Below are 13,033 nucleotides of genomic sequence, written 5' to 3' on the forward strand. Positions count from 1 at the left end.
CTTTAAAACAAAAAATAGAGGGTGCCTGGGTGGCGCAGTCGGTTGAGCATCTGACACTTGGTTTTGGCTCAGGTCCTAATCTCAGGGTTGTGAGATGGAGCCCCATATCAGGCTCCAAGCTCAGCGGAGTCTGCATGGGATTCTCTCTCCCTCTCCCTCTGCCCTCCCCAACAAGCGTGCACGCATGCACTCTCTCTCAAATAAACAAATAAATCTTGAAAAAAGTAGATTATTGAGCAAGATTACAATCTTTGCCACTTAATACAAGAATGAGAGCCCACTTTCTGGGAGGAGGAAATGAGTAAGTAGCAATTTGGGGACAGGCGGGAAAGCATTCATTCCTGGTCACACATTAAACTTATAAAGTTCTAAGAGATTAAAAAGAAAATTTGAATTGTACATACATTTTGAAAATCAGAGTTAAAGGTGATTTAGAAGAAAAAGTAAAGAAGCCCACAGACATTTCCAATTCACCCTCTCAAGACAAAAACCATGTATCTGAACTGACCATATACAACACTTAGATTAAGCAGTACTGACCCCAGTAACTCTGAGGACCCCTTCCATGCCAGAGAACAAAAGATAGAGGGCTCCTGCTACCACAACTTTGTGAAGAGTGACTCCAAGGCGAGGCCTAAACAGGAAGCAAAGAAAGAGTTGAGTACCAATGTCACAAACTCCAAAATAAGTAATAGCAACTCAAGTTAATTAAAATACAGGCCAACAACTTAACAGAGATAAGTCAGACATACTTGATCCACATGAGAAAAAAAAACTCAGAACATATGGTCTTAAACCAAGCTAATACTAGAACTTTAGATCTGGTCCCTAGTTACTATATTAAAAAAAAACCAAAAAACAAAAAAAAACTCTTTAATAGAGAATTCTGAAACATTCAATGGTATAATGAACCCCTCTATACCATCATCCAGTTCCAATAATCACTAAGCTATAGCCAACTGTGCCTCATGCAAACCCCATCCACTTCCTATCCTCTCATATTATCTTCAAACAAATCCTAGATAGCATACCTTTTATTTGTATATATTTCAGCCTATGTTTTTAACCAATAAGGTTAAAAGTTTCAAACAATATAAGCAAATACCCTACTGCAACTCATTAGATAAACTGTACATCTGTAAGCTCAGAATCCAGCAAAATATGAAGTCTTTCAAGCACCTTCTGCTTGAAGAAAAAGTCTTGAATCCTTGACATTCAAAATGCCATTCAATCAGAATCTGCATTTTAACAAGATCTCCAGGTGATTCATTAGTGCACTGTAAGTTTGAGATGCACTGCCGTAAATCATGTCTACTTACGTCTAAGTAATATTTGTTCTTGTATTTTTTGTCATATGCTAGCAAAGCTCCATATGGGCAAGGATTTTTCTCCCCACTGGTTACCTTAGAAACCTAGGCCACGCCCTGGCATATAGGAAGCATTCAAATATTTGTGAAATGAATTAAACAATTTAAAAAATGAAACCCACCCCATCCCCCTAATCCCACTGAAAACAAAACTCCTTTAAATGAATAAATTTAAAAAATTAAAACCCATTTCTTTAATACCACTTAAAGCAAGACTCCTTGAAATAATTATCTATACCTGGCTAGTTCCAATTCCTCTGCTTCTATTCTTTCTTGAAATCACTCGAGTCAAGCTTTTATCCTAGCACTTCATCAACACCATCTTATTAAGGTCACTTATATCTTCCATGTAGTTCAACCCAATAGTCATCATTTAACCCTCTGGACACAATCACTCCCTCCGTGAACAGTCTTTGGGTTTACCTCTCACCACAACAGTCCTTCTCAAATTCCTCTAATTCTGTTTCATCTCATTGAATTCTAAATAACTGAAAATGTTCAAGGGCTCCATCCTTTGACCTCTTGTCTATATACACTTACTTCCTCAGTGATTGCATCCCACTCTCATGGCTGTAAGTAAACAGCTATATTCTGATGACTCCCAAATTCATATCTCTATCCTACTCTCTCCCCTTTATTGCCCCATTTGGTTATCTAACTGAACTCCTAATCTTGCCTCTACTCCAAACTTATTCCACCTAAGATGCTCCTGAACTTATAAATTCCATCCTTTCGGGGCGCCTGGGTGGCTCAGTCGTTAAGCATCTGCCTTCGGCTCAGGTCATGATCCCAGAGTCCTGGGATCGAGCCCCGCGCATCGTGCTCCCTGCTTGGCAGGAAGCCTGCTTCTCCCTCTCCCATTCCCCCTGCTTGTGTTCCTTCTCTTGCTATGTCTCTGTCACATAAATAATTAAATCTTAAAATAATAATAATAATAATAATAATTTTCAGACTTTCAGAGTAACACTCTCACAAAAAATGTGATTTCAAAAACATTTGGGAAGATTAAAAGTAACTAAGTTCACTCTAAAAGTTTGATGTTTTAATGTCATTCACTACATTGCAGACTTTGCTGCATACGCTCGAGTTCTCAGAAGTGAAATAAAACACTTAACATTTTCTAGCTTTTGCAAATCTACAAAATTTTAGATACCTGTCTTACTGCAGAACTATTTCTTATATCAATTCTTTCAGAATTACAATGGGATCCTGCAATACTGTTTCAATTTAATCAGTGTTTTAATATGTCCTTTCCATATAAAAAGTTAATACTTACTTAACTATGCCATATCCCAGGCTGACTATGATGACCAGGGTTCGAGCCAGTGAGCGTTTAACTGCTGAAAGCAGCTCTGCAAGGATCAGGGCACCCTGAACTATGAGAAAGAAGAAAGAGGGAAAGTGTGCTATAATCTAGGTTTGGGAAAAGGCGTGACTCCAGAACCAGAATGTGGATCTAGATAACTAATGCTCTTCAGAATAACCATTGGAATTAGTCCTGTTCAAAGAAAAATACCTCTCCTGCAATTCTTGTAAGTACACAAGCTGATTTCACTTACCTTGCTCATGTGAATAGCAATCTGAGTGCACTCAAATCACCTTCCCTCCCCAACCCCACTTCACTAAAACCTCAACAGAATACCTCACCTACATGGACAGTTTATAACACCTACGGAACTTTTAAAACACATTGAAAAAATATATATACGCTGAAAAGCACAAAACACAAACACATGCAGTTTTCAAATTATTTTCACATCTACTATTTTCAAGCCTTTTCAAAGATAGGGAAAGCTCTAATCAGTAATCTTACAACAATAACCATTAACAAATGGTCTGAGGAGAGCCAAAGCTAATCACAAAAAACTTCAGTACAATATAATTTCTGTCATTACCTGTTTACTTTAGTGAACCATAAGCACCCTTCTATTTTCTTGGTATTACTATATTTTACCAATTCTTAGAGGCACTTCTCCCTCATATTTTAAAATCTCTGAAATCATAGTAGATCTTATCATCAATGACATCTTACTATTAAGTTGGTAGTATTTATTTGCCTCCTTAGGGGTATAATATAATAATGGTGCCTTAAAAATCAATGGCAATTGAGATTCAATGATGGTGATAATCTTACCCAAAATGGCCACTACTGTTGTAACTTGTGTGGATGTATTTCAGTACAATCACTCTTAAATCACTGAACCCGTAAGTTATGAGATTAAAAACAAAAGTTACAATCATAGTGATTATGCTTAGCTTATTATTACTTAATAATAATTAAGTAACTGAAAAGTTAAACCCACTTAATGACTGTTGACCTGAGGAAAACTCACGTCTTACCTGCCGATCATTCACAGACGGGGAAACATTTTTTGGTTACATACCTGATTCTCCTTTGTATCGGATATTCTGAAATTCTGCATAGAAGACAGCTTTCTCAAGCATTCCCAGGAAGATGACAGCACCAATCCAAAACTGAATTCTTAGGAGATCTCTCCAATAGCAGGCAGACCACGCCAGCCACAGAACACCAAACAGGACATATACAATACACATCACCATGAAAAACTGTCATCCAAATGGGTAAGAAATAAAAAGGAGGATTAGGGCCAAGAGCCAATTTAGAATTAATACATAGTCTTAAACTATATAAAAAAATACGTATTCTACCTCCTACTTTAAGAATAATTATTTTATTTCTTTGAAGTTCAATACTACCACAAAAAAATTATCTCCTCTTGCACAGAGAGAAACTACCTAAGGACCTACCATTAAGAGTAACTGTTCTTCTGCATTAAAAGTGCCTTTTCATTACATAAATGAAGAGAACACTTAAAGAGGAAAAAAAGACATGGCAGGGTTAGGATACATCTGAAGGCAATGAAACACAATGTGGGAAAACTATGAAAGGCAAAAGAAGAAAGAAATGAACAAAGGAAATCTGAAAACAGAGTAAGACTATTCCCATGGACACAGACATACACACGACCTAAGTGTCATCATTTAGTTACTTTAAATGTGATCAGAAACTACAGGGTGGTAAGAAGTGCCCCACTGTGGATTCTAGAAAGAATGTGTGATCTGAAATTATCTTTGAGGTACTTTCCAATTCTGAAATTCCTCAAGTCATCAACCTCTTCATTCTACAGATGAGATAAGGTACAGAGTGATTCACTGACACTCTCAAGGTCATATTTTATTAAGAAGTACAAAACTACCAAGCAGTCTTTTCTGAACTGTTCAGGAACAATTCTTCAAAGAAAAATATTGCCACAAAACATGGACAATCTTTCAAGCTAAACTCATGTAATGTTAAGGTTAAGAATATAAGTCCACTTACAATCATCAAGGGATATTCTTCAAGCGTGAGGTATTCATAGGGACCCTTCACTTCAACAGTCACTGCCAAAACACAGTCCTCAGAATTAATGTAAAGGATGCAGAAATTAAACAAAAACATTCCATAAAATTCATCTGATGAAATTAATGAAAAGTCCACCGGGTTATTTACTTTTAACCATTTCAATTCTGGTGATTAATACATTTATAGAGCACTCTGAAATTCCTGAGGTGTTCTCATGGTTCATGCTGTGTCCTGCACAGGCCTCCATGCCTCTGCTCCCAGTTCCCAGACACACATCCTGTAAAGACTAGATTGAAGGTATTTCCTCCACAAACCCCAACTGGAACCACAGCCCAGCTCCTCTAAATTCCAAACACATTTCATACATACTTTTTCTTACAACACATCATTAATGTGCTTTGAAAAATAAAGGATTTCATTCCTTCATTCTGCTATCCTCTTTGTCTTCTATCTATCCCTACCTATATTTTCCTATTTATTACTTTATTTACCTACTTCAATTTTATGTGACTTTGCTACATTAATGTATCATTTGCAGAAAATACTTTTTTTTTAAGATTTTTATTTGACAGAGAGAGAGAGCAAAAACAAGCAGGGGGAGTGGGAGAGGGAGAAGCAGGCTCCCCACTGAGCAGGGAGCCCAACGTGGGGCTCGATCCCAGGACCACTGGATCACGACCGGAGCCGAAGGTAGCCGCTTAACTGACTGAGCCACCCCAGCACCCCTCATTTTCAGAAAATACTTAATAACAACAAAGTGGTTTATTTTTACAAAGTATTTAATAACAAGAATCTGAAAGACAGATTTGCCTTACTGAAGCAAAACTATGACTTTTAAAATTGTAATTGATAAAGCTATTTTAGGTCTGATTTGATACTTATGTGAGAAGTGTTAGTCTGTGAAGACAGACTAATAATTGCCTATTCTACAAAAATTTCCTAGTTTTTACCAAGCAAAAAAGACATGCCATTATTAAAAGTAAACCAACAACAACAAAAAAGTAAACCAGGTCCAACATTCGTATGAACAAAAGGAGCACCCCATAATAGCAATCATAAAAACTTTAAGCATACTGGTTATTAAACCTATACCTTCTTAATTTAATAAAATAGCAAACCAAATAATTAGTGAATATTTATATATCCTTTGCTTATTCTACGTCAGGGGTCAGCAAAATACAGCACATGGGCAAATTTGGTCGCCCACTTTTTATAAATAAAGTTTCATTGGAAAACAGCCACATCCATTCACTTACATATTATCTATGGTTGCATTCACACAACAATGGCAGAGTTGGGTAGGTGTAGTAGAGACAACATTTATTATCTGGCTCTTTAAGAAAATCTGGCTAACCCTTGCTCTATGTTAACATATAAAATACATTTACTAAGCACTTACTATGTGACACACACTACAGAAAACAGAAGAGATAAAAAGATGAATAAGATGTCTTCCACCATCTAGTGGATTACCTGATAGAAGGGAGAGAAAGTAGGAAAGCAAGACAGAGAACTGCCCCTCTGAGCCAGACCTAGAAGGATGAGTGTGTATTTCCCAGAACAAAGTAAAAAGCCATCTGGGCAGAAGAAATAACATGAACAAAGACAGGTGTGAAAATGCATGATATATATTTAAAGAACATGTAGTCTGAGACTGCACCTAATAGCAAAAGGTAAACTGGGACAAGCTGCAGAGTTCTATAAGCCTTGCTGTACAAGGTGGACATTTTACAGGCAATGGGGAGACATTAAGGTCTTAATGAAGGCAAAAAAGATGATAAAACTGTTCCAGAGAATTCTAGAATTTCACATGGCATAGTTAAGTCCATGCTTTAAAGTACCTTCTTCTTGGGGCACCTGGGTGGCTCAGTCGGTTAAGCATCTGCCTTTGGCTCAGGTTATGATCCCTGGATCCTGGATCGAGTCCTGCATTGGGCTCCCTGCTCAGCGGGGAGTCTGCTTCTGCCTCTCCCCTCCACCCCCCCCAACTCATGCTTTCTCTCTCGTGCTTGCTCTAATAAATAAATAAAATCTTTTAAAAAAAAAATAAAAATAAAGTACCTTCTTCTTAGCTCCATACAACAGATGGATAAAACAAAACAAAATAAGGACATAAGCTCAAAAACAAGATAAATACCTCCAAATATCAAAACTGAACAAAAGCTCAGAACAGTTTAAGAGGCTGAAGCTATGGTCATGTTTGACTCTGGGCCTGAAAAGCAAGCTATGGTAGTTGGGAGTGCATTTCCTATGGGATCACCAAAACTAGTAGGATTCTAAGGAAAAGGAGGAGCAGAGCCAGATTTGATGCATGAAGAGGCTGAAGTGGAATGGAATAGGGCTTCTTTTCCATCCTTTTCAAAGAAAGAAGGTTGAAAGTAAATGTTGGCAACTACTGCGTTAGACGAGTACTCTTTAGAAAGCTATGGGCCTAGAAATACAGGATACATATACATCTTGGGTCCAGAAACTGTGCAGGGCCACCCGCTGGTTTACCTAGAACTGCTATATCCCATAGAACTATAGAGCATAAAACCCATTTCTGGATTGGGAATTAAAAGCATTCAGTGCAACGATCTATAAAAAAAATTTTTTTTTAATTAAGTCAAAAGAAATAATGAAATAGAAAAGAAAGATACAGTTGGGAAAACTAACAAAAGCTGGTTCACTGGGATAAAAATAGAGCAAAATACAATTCTACAAAGATTTTTTTAAGAAGTTAAAAGGGAAGATAAAAGCAATATTAAGAATGAAAAAGCTGCAGATACAGATTTTTTGGTAAAGAAGTACTATTCATAACTATGCCAATAAAATGTGAAATCTTGAATGACAGGACAGTTTCTCAAAAACAAAAAAAACATCGACTCAAGTAAAAACAGAATAACTAAAAAAACTTATTACTATTAAAGAAAATTAATCAGTCATTAAAATCTATGTAAGGGAGGGAAAAAAAGAACATCAGGCCAAAACACTATCGTAAGTTCTACAAAACATTCAAAAAATGGATAATCCTACCCATACAAAAACTACTCCACAGAATTTTATAAATAGGAGACATTCTCCAATTCATTGAATAAGACCAGCATAACCTGGATGCCAAAACCCATAGATGACAGTATGAGAAAAGAAAATTATAGGCCAATCTTACTATGAACAAAACTTCCAAATAAAATCTTGTAAAACACAAGTCAGCTATGTATATATGTATATGAGTGTGTGTTTGTGTATCAAGACCAAATACTGGCATCTCAGAAATTCAAGAATGGGTTTTTTAAAATTTTTTTTAAGATTTTATTTAGTTTATTTGAGAGAGAGAGAGGGAACATGAGCAGGAAAGGGACAGAGGGAGAAGGAGAAGCAGAGTCCCCGCTGAGGAGGGAACCCAACACTGGGCTCGATCCCAGGGACCTGGGCTGAAGGCAGACACTTAACTAACTGAGCCACCCAGGTGCCCCCAAGAATGGTTTGACATTAGAAAAATCGGTTAATATAATGCAACAATAAACAGATTAGTGGGGGAATCTATATGATCATTTTAATCAATACAATCAAAGCACTAGATAAAACTTAGTATTCATTCTCCATACTAAAAAAAAAAAGGCAGAAAAACACACTTAGTAAATGAGGAAAAGAAAGAAACATCCTTAACCAAACACAGAATATTCTGAAAAGTCCACAGTGAACATAATTAATGGTGAAATGTGCTAAGAGAGACAATAAAGTCAGGAGCAAGATAAGGATGGTCATCATCATTGTTTCATTCAATATTCTACTCCAGAAAGGAGGGGAGGGAAGAAAACTACAAAGTAGGAAGAAACATAAAAAAAGAAACTACAGAAAATAAGACTGGTTAGTTAAGTGACAATGAAATTCCAAGTAAGAGATGATTCCAGGAACTGGGTAAGAGCAGAAAGGAGAATACTAAGAAAAACTGAGACACTAAAAAATTACCAAAGTCAATTAATTCAAAAATTTCCAAGTTTTGACTTGGTAACCAAGTTTTGACAAGTCTAGTTCAGAATACTGAGAACATAATACCAATTATGAATCTTAAAAGTAGGAGGATCAAATGAAGGGAAAATGAAGTCTGGTATCTATAATACATAACAAGAAAGCGTTAAGTGAAGTGCCTAAGACTGTGTCTGGTACACAACACACGTTCTTTTTTTTTTTTTTAAGATTTTATTTATTCATTTGCTAGAGAGAGAGGGAAAGAGCGCACAAGCAGGGGGAGCAGCAGGCAGAGAAGCAGGCTCCCTGCTGAGCAAGGAGCCCGACGGGGGGCTCGATCCCAGGACCCTTAATGGACTGAGCTACCCAGGCACCCTCACAACATTCTTAATTATTCCCTCCATTAAAGCAATTTTACACTACCCATCACGCATGACACAACTAGATAAGATGAATGATAAAAAGGAACAAAATGTACTTACTGGTAAAAAGATTACTAAGTGAATTTTCTTTTGAGGATTCCTTTGAGGAGGAAATGCCAATATGTACAATAAAAATGTATGGTGCATCTTGCCAAGTTTTCAGTGGATCATGCATTGCCTGGAGAAAAAAAAAAAAAGACATCAATCTACAAATCTGAAGAACTAAGAGCACATGTTAATATGAAAATCGTCTTCTGGAATGTGCCCAGAAACACAGCTGAGTTCTTCACTTTGATTCATTAAAAAAGTAGGCACAACAAAACAAACAGGCCTACAGTGCATACAATAAAGTATGTTAGACTACAAATTACTGAAAGACAGAACATTTTATATCTTGTTATGCACAAAAATCACGTATAAACATATCTTTTTTTTTTACAAGGAAAACCTCAGCTAAAAATTACTAAATTGAATCTGTTTCATTAAGCCATGCTAGGATACTTGGTTATATTTTACACAGATAAAGTAAGATTTAAATCACCTCAAAACAAAAACGCCCATGTTGACAGTGAATTATATTATAAACACTAACTCCTGAATTTAATTCCCTTTGTTCAATGTCATTCTCAAGACTACCAGAATTTCTACTGAAAAGGACTCACATATTTATCAAAAATTTAATCATTGGGGCACCTGGGTGGCTCAGATGGTTAAGTGTCTGCCTTTGGCTCAGGTCATGATCCCAGGGTCCCACATCGGGCTCCCTACTGAGCTCCCTGCCACATCAGGCTCCCTGCTCAGCATTTGATAAAAAGCAGGGAGCCTGCTTCTCCCTCTCCCTCTGCCTGCTGCTTCCCCTGCTTGTATACTCTCTCTGCCAAAAATAAATAAAAAATCTTTAAAAAAAAAATTTAATCATGGCTAGTCTATGTGGAATCACTGTCCCTCATAATAAAGGAAGTGGAGGGAACAGCCTCCATGTTTACAAAACTAGTCACTTGGGAAGAATCTGTTCCAAGGCCAGTCAGTTTATACATAGCCCAAGCAAAAAGCCTTCAAAAGATTTGTTGCCATACTTGCTAGATGGACTATGGACCCTCACAACCACAAGACTAAAACACAAATATTAAGGAGATAAACACAGAAAATTACTGGCCTCTTCCTTGTGTGAAAGGAGGTATTGCTACTTAGACTTACAATTTATTACCTTCTGGTCTTAAAATTAAAAGAAACTTTTACCCAGACACCTTTGGGTAAGCTTCATTGATCTATGAAACCCCTCAACGTGAATAACAGATCTTACATATTTATGTGTTTTCCCGTGGAGCCACAGGTTTTCTCAAATGTTCAAATTATCCTACAACCCAAGAAAAAGCCAAAACAAGAGTTCAAAAATTATATTCCAGGGGCGCCTGGGTGGCTTAGTCGGTTAAGTGACTGCCTTCAGCTCAGGTCATGATCCCAGAGTCCCGGGATTGAGTCCCACATCGGGCTCCCTGCTCGGTGGGGAGCCTGCTTCTCCCTCTGCCTGCCGCCCCCCCGCTTGTGCTCTCTCTTTCTCTGTCAAGCAAATAAATAAAAAATCTTTAAAAAAAAAAAAAATTATATTCCACGATACAAATCCAAAGTGTCAAAGTAGATTAAATGATTCTACAGCTATAATACATTTACTAGGTTATCTTAGTAACTTAAGAACATAAATGCCATGCTGAATCACATATTGATTTATCTCTGCCTAAAGGCCCCTTTCTGACAAAATTAAGGAGCAATTTATGAGAAAAATTTAAAGCTTCAAAGTTATAGGTACATCATGTCCTTTACCCATAATTCTTTTTTTTTTAATATTTTATTTATTTATTCATGAGTCAGAGAGAGAGAGAGGGGCAGAGGCAGAGGGAGAAGCAGGCTCCCTGCCTAGCAGGAAGCCCGATGCGGGACTTGATCCCAGGACCCTGGGATCATGACCTGAGCCGAAGGCAGACGCTTAACCATCTGAGCCATCCAGGCACCCCCCTTTACCCATAATTAACTGAACTTTCCCTGAACTTACATGTGCGTTAACCAATAAAACTTAATTTGGCGTAATAAGCTGCTCTGGTATTAATTTTATCTAACTCTGGGATATACATATTTTGAGCCTGTAAAAATAACCATATGCCAAGTTTTGTCTTGGTAACCAACTTTGACAAGTCTAGTTCAGAATACTGAGAACATAATACCAATTAAGAATCTTAAAAGATATGCCCAGCACTCTTCTCACAGGTTTAACATTATAGTCCTTAATCCTCACAACAACCACATATGATAGGTACTATTATTAGCTCCTTCATAATTGTCCTTTAAGAGGTGAATGGATAAAATAAACTGTGGTACATTCAAGTAATGGAATATTATTTAGCACTAAAAAGAAATGAATTATCAAGCAATGAGATCGCATGGAGAAACCTTAAACTCAAAATACTAAGCAAAAGAAGCCAATCTGAAAAGGCTATATATCACACAATTCCAACTATAAGACATCCTGGAAAATGCAAAACTATGGAGACAGGAAAAGAAAACAACAAAAATCTATCAGGGGCACCTGGGTGGCTCAGTCAGTTAAGCATCTGATTCTTGATTTCAGCTCAGGTCATGATCTCAGGGTCATGAGATTGAGCCCCACGTGGGGCTCCACACTCAGCAGGAAGTCAGCTTGAGATTCTCTTACCCTTTCTCTCTGTCCCCCCATCCCACTCTCTCAAATAAGTAAATCTTTAAAGAAAAAATCAATGACTGCCCGGGGCTTGAAGGGAGAGATGACTAGATGGAGGGAGCACTGAGGATTTTTAGGGCAATGAAACTATTCTCTATATTATAATGGTGTTTATCTGTCATTTTACATTTGATTAAAAACACTATACAACAAAAGGAACTAACACTTATGTTAACTATGGACTTTGGTTGATAACAATGTGTCAATGCTGATTCATCAATTGTAACAAATGTGCCACACTGGCTGGTGCAAGATGGGGATGGTGGGGGACTCTGAGTGTGCATTTGTGGAGGAGTTATGTGGGAACCTTGCCTTTTGCTCTATTTTGTTATGAATCTAAAGCTGCTCTAAAAAAGAAAATATACTAATTTAAAAAACATTACAGTGGTAAATATATCACATTACTGCTTAAATCAAACCATAAAACCGAATTAATAAAGACATTAAATCTTCTTAGGAAAAAAGGACAGAGAAAGGCCCCTTTGTCTAAAAAACATGTTTTCTGAGAGCTTTAATAAAAGGGGGTAGTGCTGAACTTGTGACTGCCCTTTAAATAGGATTATCAGGGCTGCCTGGGGGGCTCAGTTGGTTAAGCATCTGCCTTCAGTTCAGGCCATGATCCCAGCGTGCTGGGATCAAGCCCCATGTCGGTCTCCCTGAACCTGCTTCTCCCTCTCCCCCTGCTCGTTCTCGATCTCCAGTAAATAAGATCTTTTTAAATAAATGAATGAATGAATGAATGAATAAATAAAGGATTATTAAAGTATTTTCTTAGGCCCAATTTTCAGGTAGAATGATCAAAGGACAGATAAATCTCTGACTTTTTATTATAATCTGACTAAATATCTCTAAATATTACTTGTGATATTCAACAGGGTCATCTTTCAGCCAGCTTTAATCACTAGGAACAGGGCTCAAGCCTTGAGTAGAATTTAAAAGTATGCTCTGCACAGGGGCAGCCTGGCTGACTCAGCTGGTGTAGCATGTGACTCTTGATCTTGGGGTTGTGAGTCCAAGCCCATTGTTGGGTGTAGAGATTATTTAAAAATAAATACAAAATCTTTAAAAAAAATAAAAGTATGCTATACACAAAATAAATGTTTGGCTTCAACAGTAATTTTTTAAAAATACAATTTACAACAATTTAACCTGACAAACTGCATAAAATCTGTTTTAA

The 13,033-nt window shown here is 37.2% G+C and overlaps 1 protein-coding gene across 4 annotated transcripts in view; it reads right to left on the reverse strand.

Annotated features, from left to right (window-relative positions):
- TMEM87A (transmembrane protein 87A) overlaps positions 1-13,033 on the reverse strand; it is a 43,629-nt gene that overhangs the window by 16,436 nt on the left and 14,160 nt on the right. For all 4 annotated transcript variants that reach the window (XM_081831004.1, XM_081831001.1, XM_081831002.1 and 1 more), the window contains exons 7-11: positions 9,165-9,282; positions 4,708-4,769; positions 3,752-3,935; positions 2,644-2,743; positions 541-634 (exon numbers count right to left, since the gene is read on the reverse strand). In XM_081831004.1, the coding sequence (XP_081687130.1) occupies positions 541-634; positions 2,644-2,743; positions 3,752-3,935; positions 4,708-4,769; positions 9,165-9,282 (558 nt within the window). The remainder of the gene's footprint in view (positions 1-540; positions 635-2,643; positions 2,744-3,751; positions 3,936-4,707; positions 4,770-9,164; positions 9,283-13,033) is intronic.

This window comes from Leptonychotes weddellii, chromosome 9 (assembly GCF_054177405.1).
Source record: "Leptonychotes weddellii isolate Sample4059 chromosome 9, ASM5417740v2, whole genome shotgun sequence".
In the NCBI taxonomy this organism is placed as follows: Eukaryota; Metazoa; Chordata; class Mammalia; order Carnivora; family Phocidae; genus Leptonychotes; species Leptonychotes weddellii.